Source organism: Podarcis muralis, chromosome 5 (assembly GCF_964188315.1).
Source record: "Podarcis muralis chromosome 5, rPodMur119.hap1.1, whole genome shotgun sequence".
Lineage (NCBI taxonomy): Eukaryota > Metazoa > Chordata > Lepidosauria > Squamata > Lacertidae > Podarcis > Podarcis muralis.
This window is the reverse complement of record NC_135659.1, coordinates 2,560,551-2,579,614: the sequence shown is the minus strand read 5'-3', so window position 1 is coordinate 2,579,614 and position 19,064 is coordinate 2,560,551. Positions and strand designations below refer to the sequence as shown.

Sequence of the window (19,064 nt, the reverse complement as noted above, 5' to 3'; positions counted from 1 at the left end):
GGGCTAGATACTAGGAAAAGCACTGCAATTCTACCGTACCTGCACACAGGAGAACAGTCTGCATAAGTGTGACAATTACAGCAGTGATTATTCTAGCTGGAATTTGAAGTCCTAGCCAGAAAGTGCACCGTGGCAATTAGTCTGGCTTGCTATCTCATTCATGCACCTCTGTTCTCCAGACCCCAGGCAAAGCTGTTAAATATGGAGCAAAGAGTTGAGCTAGATGAGCCTGACATTTCCGCATGTCCAGACCAGGGACAGAACATCTTTGGCCCTTAGGTGTTGTTGGACTCCTATCAGCCAGCATAGCGAGTAGTCATGAATGATGGGAGTAGTACCTATAGTCCAGGAGTAGCCAATGTGGTCCTGGAGTGGTAAAGGTTCCCTCATCCCTAGTATCATCTGTCAGCAGGAGAAAGTGGATTGCCACTTTCTCCACAAGTGTGAAACATCAGAAACTAGCAACATGCCCATTGTTGCAACTGTTAAGGGTGTGAGTGGAAGGAGATTCATACATTGCAAGGAATTAGGGAGCCAGGGAATAAAATAATTCCCTGCACTGCTCAGATATATATTGCATCCACCTGTGTTGATTCCTGTCTGAAGAGGTAGGCACCAGGCAGCAGGTTTCACCCTTTTTGCACAATGCTCCTCCCATAAAAGCATGTGGCAGCCATGCACTTCTGTGAGAAAAAGCAAAGAGGTGCCTCAAAAGACACCCTTAGGGCAAGGCTACACCTATAGTCAGTGTCCTTACTCACCAGCAGTCAAGCCTGTTCCTATATGCATTGTCCCATTCTGAGGTGTATGTTCTTCCTTTTTTGTTACAGAGGCTGCTGTTCCAAAAAACCTTTAATTCTCAGCAGTTAGTCCACATTACCGTCATCAACCTGTTTCAGTTGCATCACTTACGAGACTTTAGCAATGAGACTGAGCAGCACAGTTACAGTCAGGATGAACAGCTCTGCTGGACACAGTTGCTGGCTCTATTCAGTAAGTACTAAAGCTGACAGATCTTGGAGCAAAACCTATCCTGTTGCGCTGCAAGGCTGTAAGGATGATTGTTACATAGTCAAGTCTGCTGGAAACTAGATATGAGATTAGTTAGTTCACTTGTTGACTACGAGTCAATTTCTCTTGAGCCACACGAGGAGGAGGAGGAGGAGGAGGAGATGCTGCGCTTGCAAGATAACTGTCCAGCCAGGTGATTCAAATAGTTATTGTTTTATGGGACAGGATGGGAAATAGTAAATTAGAAGCATCCTGTTGCTCCTAGTGATGTTAACTGTTTCTGAGCTGCTTCTGTGGTGGCTGGAATAGCATCAACAACTCTTAATACCTCCCCCACCTCCTTAGCCTGTTAGGAAGAGAAGTAGGGTGATCACACAACCTGAAGTCTGCCCATCCCTGCCCTAGCTTAGTGGGGATCCTGAATGCAACAGTATCGGAACACCCATCAGCTGTCCATAGCTCTCTTACTATCAGAGAACGCTTTAAATGTATTCATGTCCAAATCAATGTGTTATAGTCTAACTGTGTACCCATGAAATCAGCTTGTAGACTCAAGTTCTTCCCAGTTGCCACATATACTGGGTTGCACACGTATAACTCTACGACACAGCGGCAATAGCTGCTGTCCAGCTTTTGATAAATTAAAGTTTGGTTTGTAACATTATTATTATTAGTTATTTGTACAGTGGTACCTCGGGTTACATACGCTTCAGGTTACATACGCTTCAGGTTACAACTCCGCTAACCCAGAAATAGTACCTCGGGTTAAGAACTTTGCTTCAGGATGAGAACAGAAATTGTGCTCCGGCGGTGCGGCAGCAGCAGGAGGCCCCATTAGCTAAGGTGGTGCTTCAGGTTAAGAACAGTTTTAGGTTAAGAACGGACCTCCAGAACGAATTAAGTACTTAACCCTAGGTACCACTGTATACCGTACTTCATCTGTAAATCTCAGGGCGGTTCATAGCATACAAATATAAGATACAAGAGAAAAACAAAAAATACATAATAAAAACAAGAACAAAAAAACAAACCAATAACCCCTGTATGGTGTACTTGGTAAAAAGTAAATTGAAACCACATTGTACAGTGGTACCTTGGGTTAAGAACTTAATTCGTTCCGGAGGTCCGTTCTTAACCTGAAACTGTTCTTAACCTGAGGTACCACTTTAGCTAATCGGGCCTCCCGCTGCCACCGCACGATTTCTGTTCCCATCCTGAAGCAAAGTTCTTACCCCGAGGTACTATTTCTGGGTTAGTGGAGTCTGTAACCTGAAACGTCTGTAACCCGAGGTACCACTGTATAGTATTAACTAGTGATTGAAAGGACTGTAACCCACTAAATGCTATATGTCTGAAACATTTCTGCAGTCATCTTTGCCTTCTATTGATGAGGACCTAATTTTTTGCTATCTACTGCCTGCATATTGTCTTTTTAAAGTGTTTTTCACAGGGAAACCTAATCCAACTCTGCCCCTTGAGAACTGGGGGTGGATAAAGTAGCAAAGCATACCCAAATGTATAATGCTTGCTGATCATCATGAGAGCATATATCTTTTCTTCCAGTGTCTTTTCTTGGAATCCTGTGCAAGTGTCCTCTCCAGAATGATTACCAGGAAGAGTCTTGGGGTTCCTATCCCCTTCCTGCACTTAAAGTCTCAATGGACTGGCTGAAACTTAGACCCAGCGTATTTCAGGAAGCTGTGGTTGATGAAAGACAATAGTGAGTCTTGTCTTTTCATGGGTGTTTCCCCCCCTATTTGTCATTTGGATGAAATGGTGTACCAATGAAGAATTTGTGATAGAAGTTGGACATTTGAATAGGTGCTAGTATAGCAAACTGACATGAGTTTTGAACTGGAAGTCCCTGGTACAAATCTTGTCTCTGCTGTGAACATTCTCCAGTGGTCCTAGGCAAGCCACCACATTTTACTTGCAACCCTGTATCTGCAATATCTGCAAAACATTTCAGGGTGGTGGTAAGGATTACTGAGCCAATGAATACACAGGTTTATAGTAGAAACTTATTTCCTTTGTAGGGACGCGGGTGGTGCTGTGAGTTAAACCACAGAGCCTAGGGCTTGCCGATCAGAAGGTTGGCGGTTCGAATCCCCGCAACGGGGTGAGCTCCTGTTGTTCAGTCCCTGCTCCTGCCAACCTAGCAGTGCAAAAGCACGTCAAAGTGCAAGTAGATAAATAGGTAGCGCTCTGGCGGGAAGGTAAACGGCGCTGCTCTGCTTCTCCAGAAGTGGCTTAGTCATGCTGGCCACATGACCCGGAAGCTGTACGCTGGCTCCCTCGGCCAATAAAGCGAGATGAGCACCGCAACCCCAGAGTCGGTCACGACTGGACCTAATGGTCAGGGGTCCCTTTACTTCCTTACTTCCTCTGTAACTGCTTCCGAGTGCTAACTGGGCCTATAACAGAAGTTGTCAGTAAGGGTGGGGATCACCCTTCAGTTCTGTGTAAGCTAACTGCTCCCTGAATCTTACCTGCTTTTCAGAAGCATCCCCACCCATGGTCTCCAGCGTCATACCCATTTGCTAGCAATGTGTTTTGGACCCAGCAGCACAGATAAATTTATCCTGTTCCAGTCAGTTCCAGAAGCAGGATACATTCTTCCACTTGCTTCCAAGGTTCTTCAATACTCACTGTTTTTCTATACCTCTCTCCTAAAATATGTTATTTATTCTAGGCAGCCACTACAGTGATTACTTGCCTGAGTGATACTGTGAGTTTGACCTAGGTTGGGATAGTAGTTTTCTAAAGTGTTTTCCTGAGTCAGAATTTCCAGCCACCAATGTGGCACTTGCTCTCCCTGGATGGAGATGGTGGCTATCATATGTGTGCAGTAGTAGTTGTTTGACTTCAATAATAATAATAATAATAATAATAATAATAATAATAATAATAATAATAATAATTTTTTATTTATACCCCGCCCTCCCCAGCCAAGACCGGGCTCAGAGCGGCTTACAAGCAATAATAAAAACAAGATGAATGATTACAACTTAAAACAAAAATAAAATACAGCATTAAAATAATCGAACATTAAAATATTAAAATGTAGCCTCATCGCAGGAGGAGAAGGAAAAGAAAAAAGAAAGGGAGGGAGGGAGGGAATCAAATTGGCTCCAAGCCAAAGGCCAGGCGGAACAACTCTGTCTTCCAGGCCCTGCGGAAAGAAATCAGATCCTGCAGGGCCCTGGTCTCATGAGGCAGAGCGTTCCACCAGGCCGTTCCACCAGACCAGAGTTGAAAAGGCCCTGGCTCTGGTTGAAGCTAATCTAACTTCCTTAGGGCCCGGGACCACTAGGGTGTTGTTATTTATGGACCTTGAGGCTCTCCGTGGGGCATACCAGGAGAGGTGGTCCCGTAGGTACGAGGGTCCTAGGCCGTGAAGGGCTTGAAAGGTCAAAAGCAGCACCTTAAATCTGATCCTGTACTCCACCGGGAGCCAGTGCAGCTGGAAAAGCACTGGGTGAATATGCTCCCATGGCAGAGACCCTGTGAGGAGCCTCGCTGCAGCATTCTGTACCCGCTGGAGTTTCTGGGACAGCTTCAAGGGCAGCCCCGCGTAGAGCGAATTACAGTAGTCAAGCCTGGAGATGACCGTTGCATGGATCACTGTGGCCAGGTCGTTCCATGATGGCATTCTGTTTGGTTTAAATAGTGTTTCCCAGCAATCTCCCATCCTGGCGCTAAGCAGACCTGCTTAACTTCAACAGGTTGGGACATTGTTATGCCTTCATTTTAAATGTTTACGGCCTATTCTCGTGACAAGTATGTAGAGCCTACATCACGTTTGACCTACCCAGAGTGTGTGTTTGTTTGGTTTCCACACCTGTGTTGAATATTTTCACATTAAATGTAACCTTGGGCTGAGGCCTATTCACATAAGGTCCAGTATTCTTAGGCTTAAAGCATGCAGTTGTTAGGATGTTGTTGGCATCTGTCTGTCTCGAGAGAGAGAATGGAGTGCGCCTCAGGGGGTGAAGTCAAACTGCTGTGTTTACAGCACTGAAGTGACCTCCCCAGGGAGCAAGCCTGACCCGTGTGTATGGGGGTCCTGGGCTGCCCAGACAACAAGATCCCCCTCTCAGACTCACAAGAAACGGAAACATCCAACTGTCTTAGGGACTCCACTCTGGATAGCCTGAAGATACCTCACAAGGCAGGACAGTTTTAGGATCAGTGTGTTCCATCTCCTAGAGGGGCTACCTTCCCAGGTTGATGAGCCCCAACTGCCCCTTGTACGTCCATGAATATGGAAAACAACTGCCCTTGCACGTAGCTCCAATGGCAATGTTATACGCTTATCTGTGAGTGCATGCCTAATAATTAAGGTGGGCAGTTGTGGTACTTCCCCACTGTAAGCGACTCTAAATATCTAGAGGCTCATCCACACTGCCTTGTGCCAGTGTGGGAGACTTCCTGTACTTGATATATGCGCTAGAATAATCATCCCCTGGTCCAGAAGTTGTTGGCAATTGTGTAGTCTTTTTGAGGATATTCTGGCTGGCTGTACTCATTCAAGGAGATGCTTATTAAATAGATACAGCTGGGGTGGGGGCGGGGCAGGAATTTGCTAAAGACTGGGTGATAGCACCTTAATCAACACTGCTTATTCCACTATGTGGTTCTGAAACCTGACCTGAGGAGCATGCATCACTGTAGGTGGCATCTTGTGGTGCACCACACTTTACGGTCTATATAAAGCACAAATTACATACTTTGTTTACACTCTGGATGTTTCCTAATAAGCTGGCTTCCTCAATTACAGCAATTACGTTTGATTTGTTTTACTCTGAGTGTGTGTGTTTCAGCACTGGTGGTAGTACTTAATATGTACAGATGGAAGTTTAAAGGGAAATGTTGATGGCTAGATTATAATGTGTTGCAGAAGTGTATGCAGCCTTACTCAGTAGGGGAAGTTCACCCTGACTCTTGAAGGTTGTGAGAAAAGCAGATACGCAAGTATAAAGGGAGAGGATAGAAAATAAAACCCGGGTTTCTGCTCCTGGTTGCAAGCTCATTGTCATGCGACTTCTGCTTCAGAAGTGTTAGTGGAAGCTGCAGTGCTCGTCTCTCCAGTGCTTCCCAAGACTATCCATGCTAATGCTAACAGCTGAACCTACAGTTACTCCTAAAGTAACCCTCCCCTCCCCCCCCTTTTTTGTAAATCTGCATAATTTTGAATCATCTAGCCTGCCGTATTGCAAAATTTAGCATAGAATTGGATTTGTGCAGAAACATAATCCTGAAGCTATAGCATTTTAGACTGTATGATGGGGAGATAAGACAAGCATGGCCCTTGCTTTCCACATTCTGACTGGCTGTTAATGATCATTTAAACACTAAAGGTAAAGGGACCCCTGACCATTAGGTCCAGTCGTGACCGACTCTGGGGTTGCGGCACTCATCTTGCTTTATTGGCCGAGGGAGCCAGCGTACAGCTTCCGGGCCATGTGGCCAGCAAGATTAAGCCGCTTCTGGCGAACCAGAGCAGCGCACGGAAACGCTGTTTACCTTCCTGCTGGAGCGGTACCTATTTATCTACTTACACTTTGACGTGCTTTTGAACTGCTAGGTTGGCAGGAGCAGGGACCGAGCAACAGGAGCTCACCCCATCGCGGGGATTCGAACTGCTGACCTTCTGATCGGCAAGTCCTAGGCTCTGTGGTTTAACCACAGAGCGTCCCATTTAAACACTACTTGCAGACAATTTCTGACAAACTTTTGATTATTTTCTTTTCAAGTGCCCTCTGAACTGTTGTAGAATTTCAGTCCTTCTCTGGAGGATATTTGGTGAAATGGCCTCCCCAATTTTGCCATGTGCAAAATTTGGATGCCACTGTGCATCCAGTTGTAATATTTGAATGTCATTGAAGGAAGCAATGGGATTGGCGCCTCCTCCTTCCAGCCCTCTGCTCCTAGGCATCGCTTCCTTCATCCACCAGTACAAACAGTAGAGTTTCATACATTAATTAACCTGAAATCTCTGAGTTTTCTGAGAACAACTGTTTTAGAATTTCCCATGTGTGCACACAAGTATCGGATGCCCTACCCCACTGCCTTTTCCACTAGTGCCCACATACAGTGTGGAGAATTCTGGAAGGCCTTATCATTCAGCTTCTTCATCCCGCTCTGAGGGTGCAGTATGCTTTGTAAACATGAGGTTTGGGAAATGCTTTGCAAAGTTAAAGATAAAATAATAAGATTAAAAGATACAACCACAAACTTAGCCATTCCAAATCAGCATTATAAAGCAATGACCCAGCTAAAACAATCAAGAATTTTAAAAGCTTGATGTCGAAATGCCATCAACATAGGTGCCAGGGCTACATAGTTAAAATATTTAGGTGTATACCTTAAAATGTAGAATGTGAATGCAGTGCATGTTTGTAGATACATGCATCATACAGTTGTCGGGGAGCAATGGCAAGCAGAGGTATGTGTCTGCATAATTTGTGACATAACTAACTATGCATTACCAGTCATATTCTTAAATGAAACAAGAACAAACTCAATTGGTTTGATGCTGTCCACATCTTGCTTCCAACAGGATCTTCATTAAACCTGGCTTTTGAAACAGCTTTCAGTACTTTTTGACTGTGTAACTTGCAAGTAAACAAAGCTATAAACCTTCCAAAGTCAAATTGATATTCTGCAAAAGAGAGTTGCAAAGCCTTCCCATTACAAGATGCTACATTATGTACAGTCATGAGGTCTGGCAACAATTACATTTCATTCAGCCCTGTAAAACAGAATTCTTCCACTTGACGCCTGCATGTAACAATCTTTGGTTGTTTTTGTTCAAGGGTTCCATGTGGTTGCCAGTGTTTGGGCATTCTATAAAATTCTAAGGTAAAGGTAAAGGTACCCCTGCCCGTACGGGCCAGTCTTGACAGACTCTAGGGTTGTGCGCCCATCTCACTTAAGAGGCCGGGGGCCAGCGCTGTCCGGAGACACTTCCCGGGTCACGTGGCCAGCGTGACAAAGCTGCATCTGGCGAGCCAGCGCAGCACACGGAAACGCCGTTTACCTTCCCGCCAGTAAGCGGTCCCTATTTATCTACTTGCACCCGGGGGTGCTTTTGAACTGCTAGGTTGGCAGGCGCTGGGACCGAACAACGGGAGCGCACCCCGCCGCGGGGATTCGAACCGCCGACCTTTCAATCGGCAAGCCCTAGGCGCTGAGGCTTTTACCCACAGCGCCACCCGCGTCCCATTATAAAATTCTACTAGTGTGTTAATGTTTAGGGCAGAAAAGGAAATTTGCAAAGGCTGTTCTTAGTAAGAGGAGATGTAATATGTAACAACAAGGGCACTGTGGGTATTGCAGATAAAATATGGATTTGGAGAAGACCTGATAGACCGGAAGTGGAGGTAGCAGAGGCTGTTCAGGCACAGAGGGAAGTGTATCAAAGGAAGGAGTGGGAGAGCTGTGAAAGCAACCATTGGCATATTACACTAATTTAAAATTGCTTTTCTTGCCTTGCAGTATTTGGCCTTGGCTGATTTCCCTGCTAAATAGTTTTCAGCCTCACGAGGAAGACCTCTCCTGCCCTAATGGTAAGGTATTCAGGTTTAAATTACTGTGTTGGTAAACAAGACCAGGAACAGTCTCCCTAGGGAGGCTGTGAACTCCCTTTCCTTGGAGGTTTTTAAGCAGAGGTTGGATGGCCATCTGTCATGGATGCTGTAGCTGGGATTCCTACATTGCAGGGGTTGGAAATAGATGATCCTTGAGGCACTTTCCAATCCTACAATTATTGGATTCTGTCTTATTTGTCCATAGCCTGATGATTGCAGCCTGGTGTACACTGCTTAGACAACTGTGGTTGATCAGTGTGCAAATAATTGAAATAAATGTTGAAATAAATTATCAGCTTGTGGTAATGCAGAGGTAGGTTTATTCACTGGTAGCACTGGTGCTATAAAATCTGTATTGACATTCTACAGTCTTTTGAAGATGCCCCTGATTACACACACAATTTTCTTTTTTAAAAAATAATAATAATTGATTAGAGTAAAAACAGCACCTTAGGTAGTACGTTCATTTTAATGGTTGAGATTCTGCCCAACAGTGAAAGCTTCATCCAACCCCAAATCTCCAATTCTTTCTTGATCTCTTTCCATAGTTTAATATAATTATCTTGAAATAAATTGAGATACCTCACTCTCAGCCAAATCCCCATATATTTTACTTTTTTACCTATTTTTAGGCGTATCTTTTCTAGGGTCTTTTTTGACTGCTCATCCATGCTTTTAACCAACATTTTTGTTTTATCTGTATATATTCTGAAACCCGTGCAGATTGATCAGTATTGTTTTTGTTTAGTTGTTTAGTCGTGTCCGACTCTTCGTGACCCCATGGACCAGAGCACGCCAGGCACTCCTGTCTTCCACTGCCTCCCTCATGCTGGTAGCTTGGAGAACACTGTCCAACCATCTTGTCCTCTGTCGTCCCCTTCTCCTTGTGCCCTCCATCTTTCCCAACATCAGGGTCTTTTCCAGGGAGTCTTCTCTTCTCATGAGGTGGCCAAGGTATTGGAGCCTCAGCTTCAGGATCTGTCCTTCCAGTGAGCACTCAGGGCTGATTTCCTTAAGAATGGATAGGTTTGATCTTCTTGCAGTCCATGGGACTCTCAAGAGTCTCCTCCAGCACCATAATTCAAAAGCATCAATTCTTCGGCGATCAGCCTTCTTTATGGTCCAGCTCTCACTTCCATACATTACTACTCAGAAAACCATAGCTTTAACTATACGGATCTTTGTCAGCAAGGTGATGTCTCTGCTTTTTAAGATGCTGTCTAGGTTTGTCATCGCTTTTCTCCCCGAGGAGCAGGTGTCTCTTAATTTCGTGACTGCTGTCACCATCTGCAGTAATCTTGGAGCCCAGGAAAGTAAAATCTCTCACTGCCTCCATTTCTTCCCCTTCTATTTGCCAGGAGGTGATGGGCCCAGTGCCCATGATCTTAGTTTTTTTGATGTTGAGCTTCAGACCATATTTTGCTGTCTCTCTTTTCAACCTTATTAAGAGGTTCTTTAATTCCTCCTCAGTTTCTGCTATCAAAGTTGTGTCATCTGCATATCAGAGGTTGTTGATATTTCTGTTGAGATACTGCCGGGGAGATGGGGGCATCAGGCAGGCCCCCAGCTGGCTCCAGCCCTGGCTAGCAGCCGGGCGATCTCCAGTACAGCATCAATCAGTGACACGAGCCTCAGATAGGTTTAGAGACTCGGCAGTCTCTTATCAACAGAGTGAATAAATCTTCTCGCAGTGGAAGAGGCAGACAAAGTCATGTGTAAGCATTATTTACAAGCGTTTATTCAGCATAGTTCATGAACAAAGGAAAAACATGTCTGCTTCCCTTCGTGTCCAAGCACAACAGCAGCAACACAAAAGCAATATACAAACGGAAGTTCCCAGCAAGCCTGTGCTGGAAGTAAACAGGCATGTGACACACAACAGTCATGCCTGTTCCCTTTTAAGGTAGAACGGAACTATATCCTAACAGTTTCTTCCGGCAATCTTAATTCCGGCTTGTGATTCATCCAATCCAGTCTTTCGCATGATGAAGTCTACATAAAAGTTAAATAAGCAGGGAGACAATATACAGCCTTGCCGTACTCCTTTCCCAATTTTGAACCAATCAGTTGTTCCATATCCAGTTCTAACTGTAGCTTCTTGTCCCACATAGAGATTTCTCAGGAGACAGATGAGGTGATCAAGCACTCCCATTTCTTTAAGAACTTGCCATAGTTTGCTGTGGTCGACACAGTCAAAGGCTTGTGCATAGTCAATGAAGCAGAAGTAGATGTCTTTATGGAACTCTCTAGCTTTCTCTGTAATCCAGCGCATGTTTGCAATTTGGTCTCTGGTTCCTCTGCCCCTTCGAAATCCAGCTTGCACTTCTGGGAGTTCTCACTCCACATACTGCTTGAGCCTTCCTTGTAGAATTTTAAGTATAACCTTGCTAGCGTGTGAAATGAGCTCAACTGTGCGGTAGTTGGAACATTCTTTGGCACTGCCCTTCTTTGGGATTGGGATGTAGACTGATCTTCTCCAATCCTCTGGCCACTGCTGAGTTTTCCAAACTTGCTGGCATATTGAGTGTAGCACCTTAACAGCACCATCTTTTAAAATTTTAAATAGTTCAGCTGGGATGTCATCACTTCCACTGGCCTTGTTATTAGCAGTGCTTTGTAAGGCCCATTTGACTTCACTCTCCAGGAGGTCTGGCTCAAGGTCAGCAACCACACTACCTGGGGTGTACGAGACATCCATATCTTTCTGGTATAATTCCTCGGTGTATTCTTGCCACCTCTTCTTGATGTCTTCTGCTTCTGTTAGGTCCTTACCACTTTTGTTCTTTATTATGGTAATCTTTGCACAAAATGTTCCTTTCATATCTCTAATTTTCTTGAACAGATCTCTGGTTTTTCCCATTTTATTGTTTTCCTCTATTTCTATGCATTGATCAGTATAAATTGCTTTAATTCCTGCTGAGAAATTATTACCTATCTCCATCGTCTCTAACACTTTGATCATAAATGACCAAGAGATATTATCAAAAGCTTTCTCAGCATCCTAGAAAAGTAAAGCTGCTTGTTTTTCATTTTTTACTTCCGGGTACTCAATTAAATTAATTACATTTCTTATGTTGTCTTTCCTTTGTCAACCTGGTAGAAAACCTTCTTGGTTGCTAACTCACTTAAAACTTTTTTCAACCTGTTGGCTAAAATTGCAGCAAATAAACAATTTTCTTGACTTAACTCTCTTACTTGTTGTATTGCTTTAACATTTCTGTTATAGTGTGTATATTAGCAATGTTAACGGCTTTGTGTATCTTTATTTTTATTCTTTTGTAAACTGCTTTTGGAAGCCTACTCCAGCATTAAATAGTATATAAATTAATAACTAATAACCACATTCATCTTATACTAAGCTTTAACTGAGGCCAAAATATGAGGGTACAATCCTAGCAAAGTTAAGCATTTTTATATATTCCATTTATCTGAGAATGCATTGTAAAGGGTTGCACTCAGTGTTTCTATGATTCTGTGATTCTCTTCAATAGAAATTCATGAGACTTGAAAGTGCTTGACTTTCACTGTGTTGGATCCTAATTTAATAGGGGGTTAGCCCTGGTGAGGAATGCAGTCCTGCATAGTTATTCTTCTCTTTCCTCTGATTGTTCACTAGCCACCCCTCTCCCAGAAGAGTTTGAGCTGCAGGGATTCTTAGCTTTGAGACCCTCTTTCAGGTGAGTCACTGCTGGAGGCTGCAACTTTTTGTTTGTGACGGGTTACATTGATAATCTTGCTGTTTGGAAGCAAATGTGAGAAAAGGAGGAGAATTTAGGCAGTGTGATTCCATTTGTCATAGAAATAGACAAATAGCCCAATAGAGACTTTGGTTTGGCAATGCAGTTCCCACAATCACTTCAATAGCTGCAGGTCTCCCCTGCATGAGTGTTTGTGGGGAAGGGGGCGAGGCTCGGTTAATTTCATTGTACACAGGTTGTACATTGACAATAAAGGCATTATTATCATTAGTCTAGGAGTGTCACTATAGTAGCTTGAGATATCCAAGTGTGCATGTAAATCCATGCATGACAGCTTTTTATTTTGGAATATATCTTAGGAAAAATTCCAAAATCCAGTCTCGTGTATTTTCATGTTTTGATATTTATTGTTAGCATGGAGAAGACATGGAGGACAGGAACAAGGATGAGACACTGGAACTTTGATGCGACAAGAGTCTGAAAGTTAACTGAAAAGTGGGGATTAACAATTGGTAGCCTTTGGGGCAAATCTGGTCCTCTCTGTTGCCAGCTCAGACGTTGGGGGCTTTCAGACACTTCTTTGCCCTCAGAGTTTTCTAAGGGCAGGTTAGAAGCAAATATTGGGATCATGCACTCTCCGTTGCTCCTGTCATAATAGGAGGAAGTACCAAGTGAACTTGGGGTGATTTCTATTCTGCAGTGCAGTACCAGGAATAGTCTGTGTTCAAATAAACGCCAGATTTCTCTAGTTAATTGAGGGCTAAGAAATACAAGGACCCAAAGTCCACTCCTGATCTGCCCTTGTGTTACCATCGCCCTCTGGGGGATGGTAACATCTGGCCAGGCCTTTATACTGCAATGCTAAGCTTACCCACCTGGAAGTAAACAGATTTAGGAATTGGATGTAAGGGATCTTACCTTTTTAAGGGAAGTGAATTGTTTTGTTTGTTTCTCTAGCACCATCTGTATACATGATCCTTTACAAAGGACAGATTTCACAGGCCCCTACTCCAACAGACTTGCAATCTTAAAAGAAGAGACAAGGTTTTATATATAGCTGGAGATTTTGCCCTCTGCTGTGAAACATAGAAACATATTGTGTTGATATTTATCTGTGAAACACTGTCACAAACTACCTTTAAATAGCATTCTAACCTTCTCAGGTTGGTATACAGACTGAAAATAAATCTATCAGAAGTCTCATTTAAGCTCCACCAACTTAGTTTGGTCTTGCATACATCTCCTTGTTGCCTGCCTTTCCATTTCAATCCGACTTCTATTCTTTGTTTATGGCAACAACTAGGAACTTGGATTTCTCGAAAGGCCATCAGGGGATTTCAGGAGACAAAGAAGGGCAGCACCGGCAGATACGGCAACAGCGTCTGATCTTCACAGGCAAATGGATTGCTGACAACCAGCCAAGGTATCTGCACAGCTGCTGGCATCACCCATCACTCTTCTGTGCATCATATTCTTCTCTGCTGCTGCTTGTTGCTATTGACATGAGTTGAACATTATTGGAGCTTAAATGAAGATGTGCGGTCTGACACTATTTTTAACACAGTTTAAGGAATGTGTGGCAACATGGTAGTTACAAAAAATGTACATAAATTTAAACACATCAATTTTTAAAGGTGTGGGCAGCTTGCTTGGCACTTAATACAGTGCTGGAAATCTACATTGAATCAGTAGGGCAGAACTTAAGTTATATGTTTTAATTTGAAGTCAGTAATGTAATCTGCATAACTTTCATGCACACAGACCTGGATTAATGTTGCTGAATCAGAGTGTTACTCCATCTAGCTTGGGGTTGATTGTTCAGAGAATTGTAGGCTAGGCCCTCTCTGACCTAGGCTAGTTTCATTGTTGACTTTTTGCTATACATTTTAAATGCTTTTTCTCCAAGGTGAAAACTGAAGTTTTGTGCTCTTTATTAAGTTTTTTAAACTTGATTTAACCTCACTCATCTTTTCTCTGTTTTGTGGAGGGTTAGGAAAAGTAAGTTTGGGGGTGGGGTGGGAACAGTGACACAGGCTTGAGCATTAAAATTGGATGAGATTCCTTGAGTCTTCATCAATCCCCAAAATACTCCTGGCCACGCAAATAAGTCCACGAAGTTATCATTTGTCTCCCCCAGTCGCTAAATTTTTATTAGCCTGTTGCATTTGAAAGGGCCTGGGAACCACATTGAAGTATTGTCATGATGGGCGTCTTCCTGTTAGTTGCCGCAGAGCAGGCCAACAATGTTAGCAGCTTCATTGCTCTGTTGCAAGTTTGAAAACTGAATTGAAGTGGTATAGTACAGTTTTCCTAATCACAAATGTTGGAACTCAACCCACATTTGAACTTGAGGTGGTAACCTGAAGGATTTAGCCAATATTCCACCACCTCTCTCTGGTCAAAGGAGCCTCCTTGTATCAATAGGCCAAAGTGGGTGAGGTGGTCTCCCTGGCTGCTTTAAAAGCTTCCTTCTTAGGCTAACACACTGACTAAGAGTACAAACTGCTTGCTCATCTCTCCCTTTGTGTCACCTCAATTCACAGAAACTGTGTCTGACATCAGAAAGCTTGTATGCTTGCTTTCTATTTAATTTCTATTTTATTTTGTGCATGAGATGGTTGGTTTGTACCTGAAGATTTAATCACTAATGTGTCAATTCCTTTTGTCTTTCTGTTAAAGGCTGATCCAATGTGAAAATGAGATTGGGAAACTTCTGTTTTTGACAGAGATCCCAGAATTGCTGCTTGATGACTATAGTGAATTGAAACAGAGTCACATTCTGCAGGAAGCAGCAGAGCCACAGTTTGCAGACGGGAGCCCAGGACTTAAGTCAGTGCTGTCAACAGGTCGAAACCTGAGCAGCAGCTGTGATGCAGGAGATAAGCCAATGGTGACATTCAAAGAGAACATTAAACCTCGAGAGGTAAACAGGGAGCAAGGCCGAAGCTATCTGACTAAGGAAGTGGGTAGGGAAAGAAGGGATTATAGTAAAGGAATAACAGCCAATAAAAATGATGGGAAGAAGGACAACAACAACAAGAGGAAGAATGAGATCAAGAAATGTGGCATGGAAAAGATGCAGGAAGCAGGGAAGCAGAATGTAGCGGTGCAGGTGAGACATTTTGCATGGTATCATCATCATTTGTCATGTGGTCATAATCTGCGCAGGCCTCTTCATGCTATAGCAAGATCGATGACCTTTGTTTAATCTCCAAATAAACAAGGTGATTCACATGTTACACTCTCAGTGAGGATGGAAGGAAGGGTCCCTGAGGCATCATTTGGTTACTACAATTTCAGACAACCGGACCCCCCTCACCCTTCACCTTGCTCTTCACTTCTGCCAGGGAAATAATTGCTGCCCACTTACCCTTAAAACACCACCTCACATACTGAGAGAAGGGACCAAAGGAAGTAGCTGCTTTGGTTCTTTCTGAAGTTGGCTGCTCTTCTTTCATTTGGAAGGGGGAGCTAGTAAGTGCACTGCAGATCTTTCCTTAACAGAAGCTGGGGATAGAATTAGAATGAGTCTCTTCTACGTTGACTGTCTGTACTGGCAGTAGACGCTACAGGCATAGAGAGGCTTCTGCAAGTGTGGTCCCTCATTAGGAGGGTAATTTGTGAATTGTACTATATTACAGGACGCGGGTGGCGCTGGGACGCAGATGGCGCTGTGGGTAAAACCTCAGCGCCTAGGACTTGCCGATCGCATGGTCGGCGGTTCAAATCCCTGCGGGGGGGGGGGTGCGCTCCCGTCGTTCGGTCCCAGCGCCTGCCCACCTAGCAGTTCGAAAGCACCCTTAAGTGCAAGTAAATAAATAGGTACCGCTTTATAGCGGGAAGGTCCCAGCGCCTGCCAACCTAGCAGTTCGAAAGCACCTTCGGGTGCAAGTAGATAAATAGGGACCGCTTACCAGCGAGAAGGTAAACGGCGTTCCGTGTGCTGCGCTGGCTCGCCAGATGCAGCTTGTCATGCTGGCCATGTGACCCGGAAGTGTCTGCGGACAGCGCTGGCTCCCGGCCTATAGAGTGAGATGAGCGCACAACCCTAGAGTCTGTCAAGACTGGCCCGTACGGGCAGGGGTACCTTTACCTTTACTATATTACAGTGGGATTTTATTATATTCTTACTTTAACCACTGCCAACTTCTTTCATCATTCAGCATCACTGTTGATGTTCTTTGGCATTCATTGATTGATAAGGCTGATAGACACGAATTCTTTTGGTATTTGTGCTTTGGTATATTCTTCTCCTTCCCACACCAGCAAAAGAATAGCTTTAATCAGTTTTCAGTTTTAGTCCTCTATGATGCTTTGTTAATGCTGAAACTGTAGCTATTGCTATTGCTATTGCTGTAGCTGTAGCTATTGAAGAATTAGTCTTCAACTGCCCTCTTAGTTTCCAAAAATATTTTTGACCTTTTCAACAGTAAATTGCTTCGGCACCAGTTATATTTGTTTGTATCTTTTCATCACTTTTCTGACAATTGAGGAAGTGTTTTAACTTCCATATTTAATCAGGGTTAGGTTAAGACAGTTCTTTCAGTGTCCTAGAGAAGGACAAGAGGTAGAAACTTGTCTAGTCTCACTCTCCCTGTTTTTTTTAAATGACTTGGTTACTCAAAGGAAAGCATATAGGAATTAAGGCGGCTTAAATGGTCTCTTGCCTGCTCACATGAAGACTTCGTCAACTGGAAGACAATTCCTCTTTTTTCTTTCCTTATTGTGTGCAATAAATTTGTGAAATAAAAGAATGGTTAACAGGTGAATAAAAAATACTGTAGGCTAGTAAATTTGGGGAATTACTTGTCAGGCTGAAACTAGAACCTCTTAAATGTATTTTGAGGAGTTTTTCCCTTTCATCTCTTGTCTCAAATGCTGGCCTGTGGTCCTTTTCGAGTGATTTTTTTCCTTGCACCCAGAAAAAAGTGGTACTGACTCACCTGCTCCTTCAAACATTTTTACAAGAAGAAGGGAAACTCAGGTGGGTCAGTACCTCCCTTTTTTCTGGGTGCACAGGGAGTAGCACCACTTGAAAGGGCTGAGTCATAGGCCAACATTTGAGGCAAGAGGTGAAAGGACCACAATCAAAATATTGCCATAAAAGGAACACTGCAACATACCTATGTCCTCAAGGAAATAATATTCTTAGCAAGGTACAGGACATGTAATGCAGGGAGATGTAAGCTTAGCATTAATCTTAAACCATTTAGCAATCCTTTGGTATCTGAGTATTTTATTTAATCTCTAGCTAAGAACCCTGATGATTCCTCTTAATCTTCAAATTCTCCTGTTCAACCACTTGATTCTGCTATTTATTGGCTAAGTGGCTTATAAAAAAGTAACATTAAGGACTTTCCCTCAGTCTCAATATAACAGATCTGTCACTTTTGAGCCTGCAGCTGATGGTGAAAGAAATGGAGTTTGTATTAATACAAGGCAGTGAGGATCAGACACTAACTTCATTCTATGGCCCGTGCCATTTGTACTGTAGAGGCTGTGTTCAGTGCAGAAGCAGGATCATGCTCAACCCCAGAACCCACCTGTCCTGCGGGTGGGCCCACCAGGCTTCCTTCTCTTAGATCAGCCTTTCTCAAACTTGAGTCCCCAGATGATGAGAACTACAACATCCATCATCCTTTACCACTGGACCTGCTATCCTAGGTATGATGGGAGTTGTAGTCCAACAACATCTGGGGACCCAAGTTTGAGAAAGCCCATATTAGATGTAACATTTATAGGTAAAGGACCCCTGGATGGTTAAGTCCAGTCGAATTTGACTATGGGATGCAGTGCTCATCTCCACTTTCAGGCTGAGGGAGCCAGTGTTTGCCTGCAGACAGCTTTCTGGGTCATGTGGCAAGCATGATTAAACCACTGTGGCACATGGAACACTGTGACACGTGCCAAAGCACACAGAAATGCCATTTATCTTACCACTGCAGTGGTACCTATGTATCTACTCACATTGGTATGTCTTCAAAGTGCTAGGTTGGCAGGAGCTGGGCCAAAGCAACAGGAGCTCACCCCGTCGCGCGGACTCAAATTGCGACCTGCAAGCTCAAGAGGCTCTGTGGTTTAGACCACAGCACCACCCGTGTCCCTATTGTAACATTTATATGGAGCTTGCAGGCATAAAATCCCAACATGCATAATGTACAAAAAATTGTACCTAGCATGTAAACATCTGACATGCCTAGCAGATGTGGCAGATGAGTGCAATTCCCCCCTTAAGGTTAGCACCTGTATTGTATAAACAACCGTTCTTGAACTGGTGAGTTGAGACCCACTAGTGGATTGTGGCCTGATCCAAGGTGGTTCACAACAGAGACTCTACTATCATGCAAATATATGGTAAAAAAGGAAATGGGTCCCCAAATGCATCTTTGAGTCAAAAGTGAGTCCTAGGTCTGAAAAGGTTGGGGATACCTAAGCCAAGCCTTACATTCCTTGCAGAGACATGATGTTTCTAGTTAGAGATTTGTTACACTTCATTGGAAGTAGAGTAAAAAAGGGGGGGAAATCCAGTGGTTAGATGAATGCTGAAAAACCTTTTCTTAAAAAAAATCTTGTTAATTGTTGGCTCACACTACCTTTGCATTTTAATACTCCTCTTCATGCACATTCAGTGGTGGTATATTATTTTATATGGTCTCTAGCATGCTGAAACTGCTACAAAATACTCCTTGTCATTTGTTTTTGGTGTGCAGAAACCGTTAGCACTAATTCTGTAATAAAAATGTATTTCAATGAGAAATGTCCC

The 19,064-nt window shown here is 43.5% G+C and overlaps 1 protein-coding gene across 3 annotated transcripts in view; it reads left to right on the top strand.

Moving 5' to 3' along the window:
• Window positions 1-19,064, top strand: part of SMG7 (SMG7 nonsense mediated mRNA decay factor) — a 67,785-nt gene that overhangs the window by 28,726 nt on the left and 19,995 nt on the right. For all 3 annotated transcript variants that reach the window (XM_028732217.2, XM_028732219.2, XM_028732218.2), the window contains exons 9-14: window positions 831-993; window positions 2,575-2,731; window positions 8,512-8,582; window positions 12,220-12,280; window positions 13,605-13,724; window positions 14,981-15,413. In XM_028732217.2, the coding sequence (XP_028588050.2) occupies window positions 831-993; window positions 2,575-2,731; window positions 8,512-8,582; window positions 12,220-12,280; window positions 13,605-13,724; window positions 14,981-15,413 (1,005 nt within the window). The remainder of the gene's footprint in view (window positions 1-830; window positions 994-2,574; window positions 2,732-8,511; window positions 8,583-12,219; window positions 12,281-13,604; window positions 13,725-14,980; window positions 15,414-19,064) is intronic.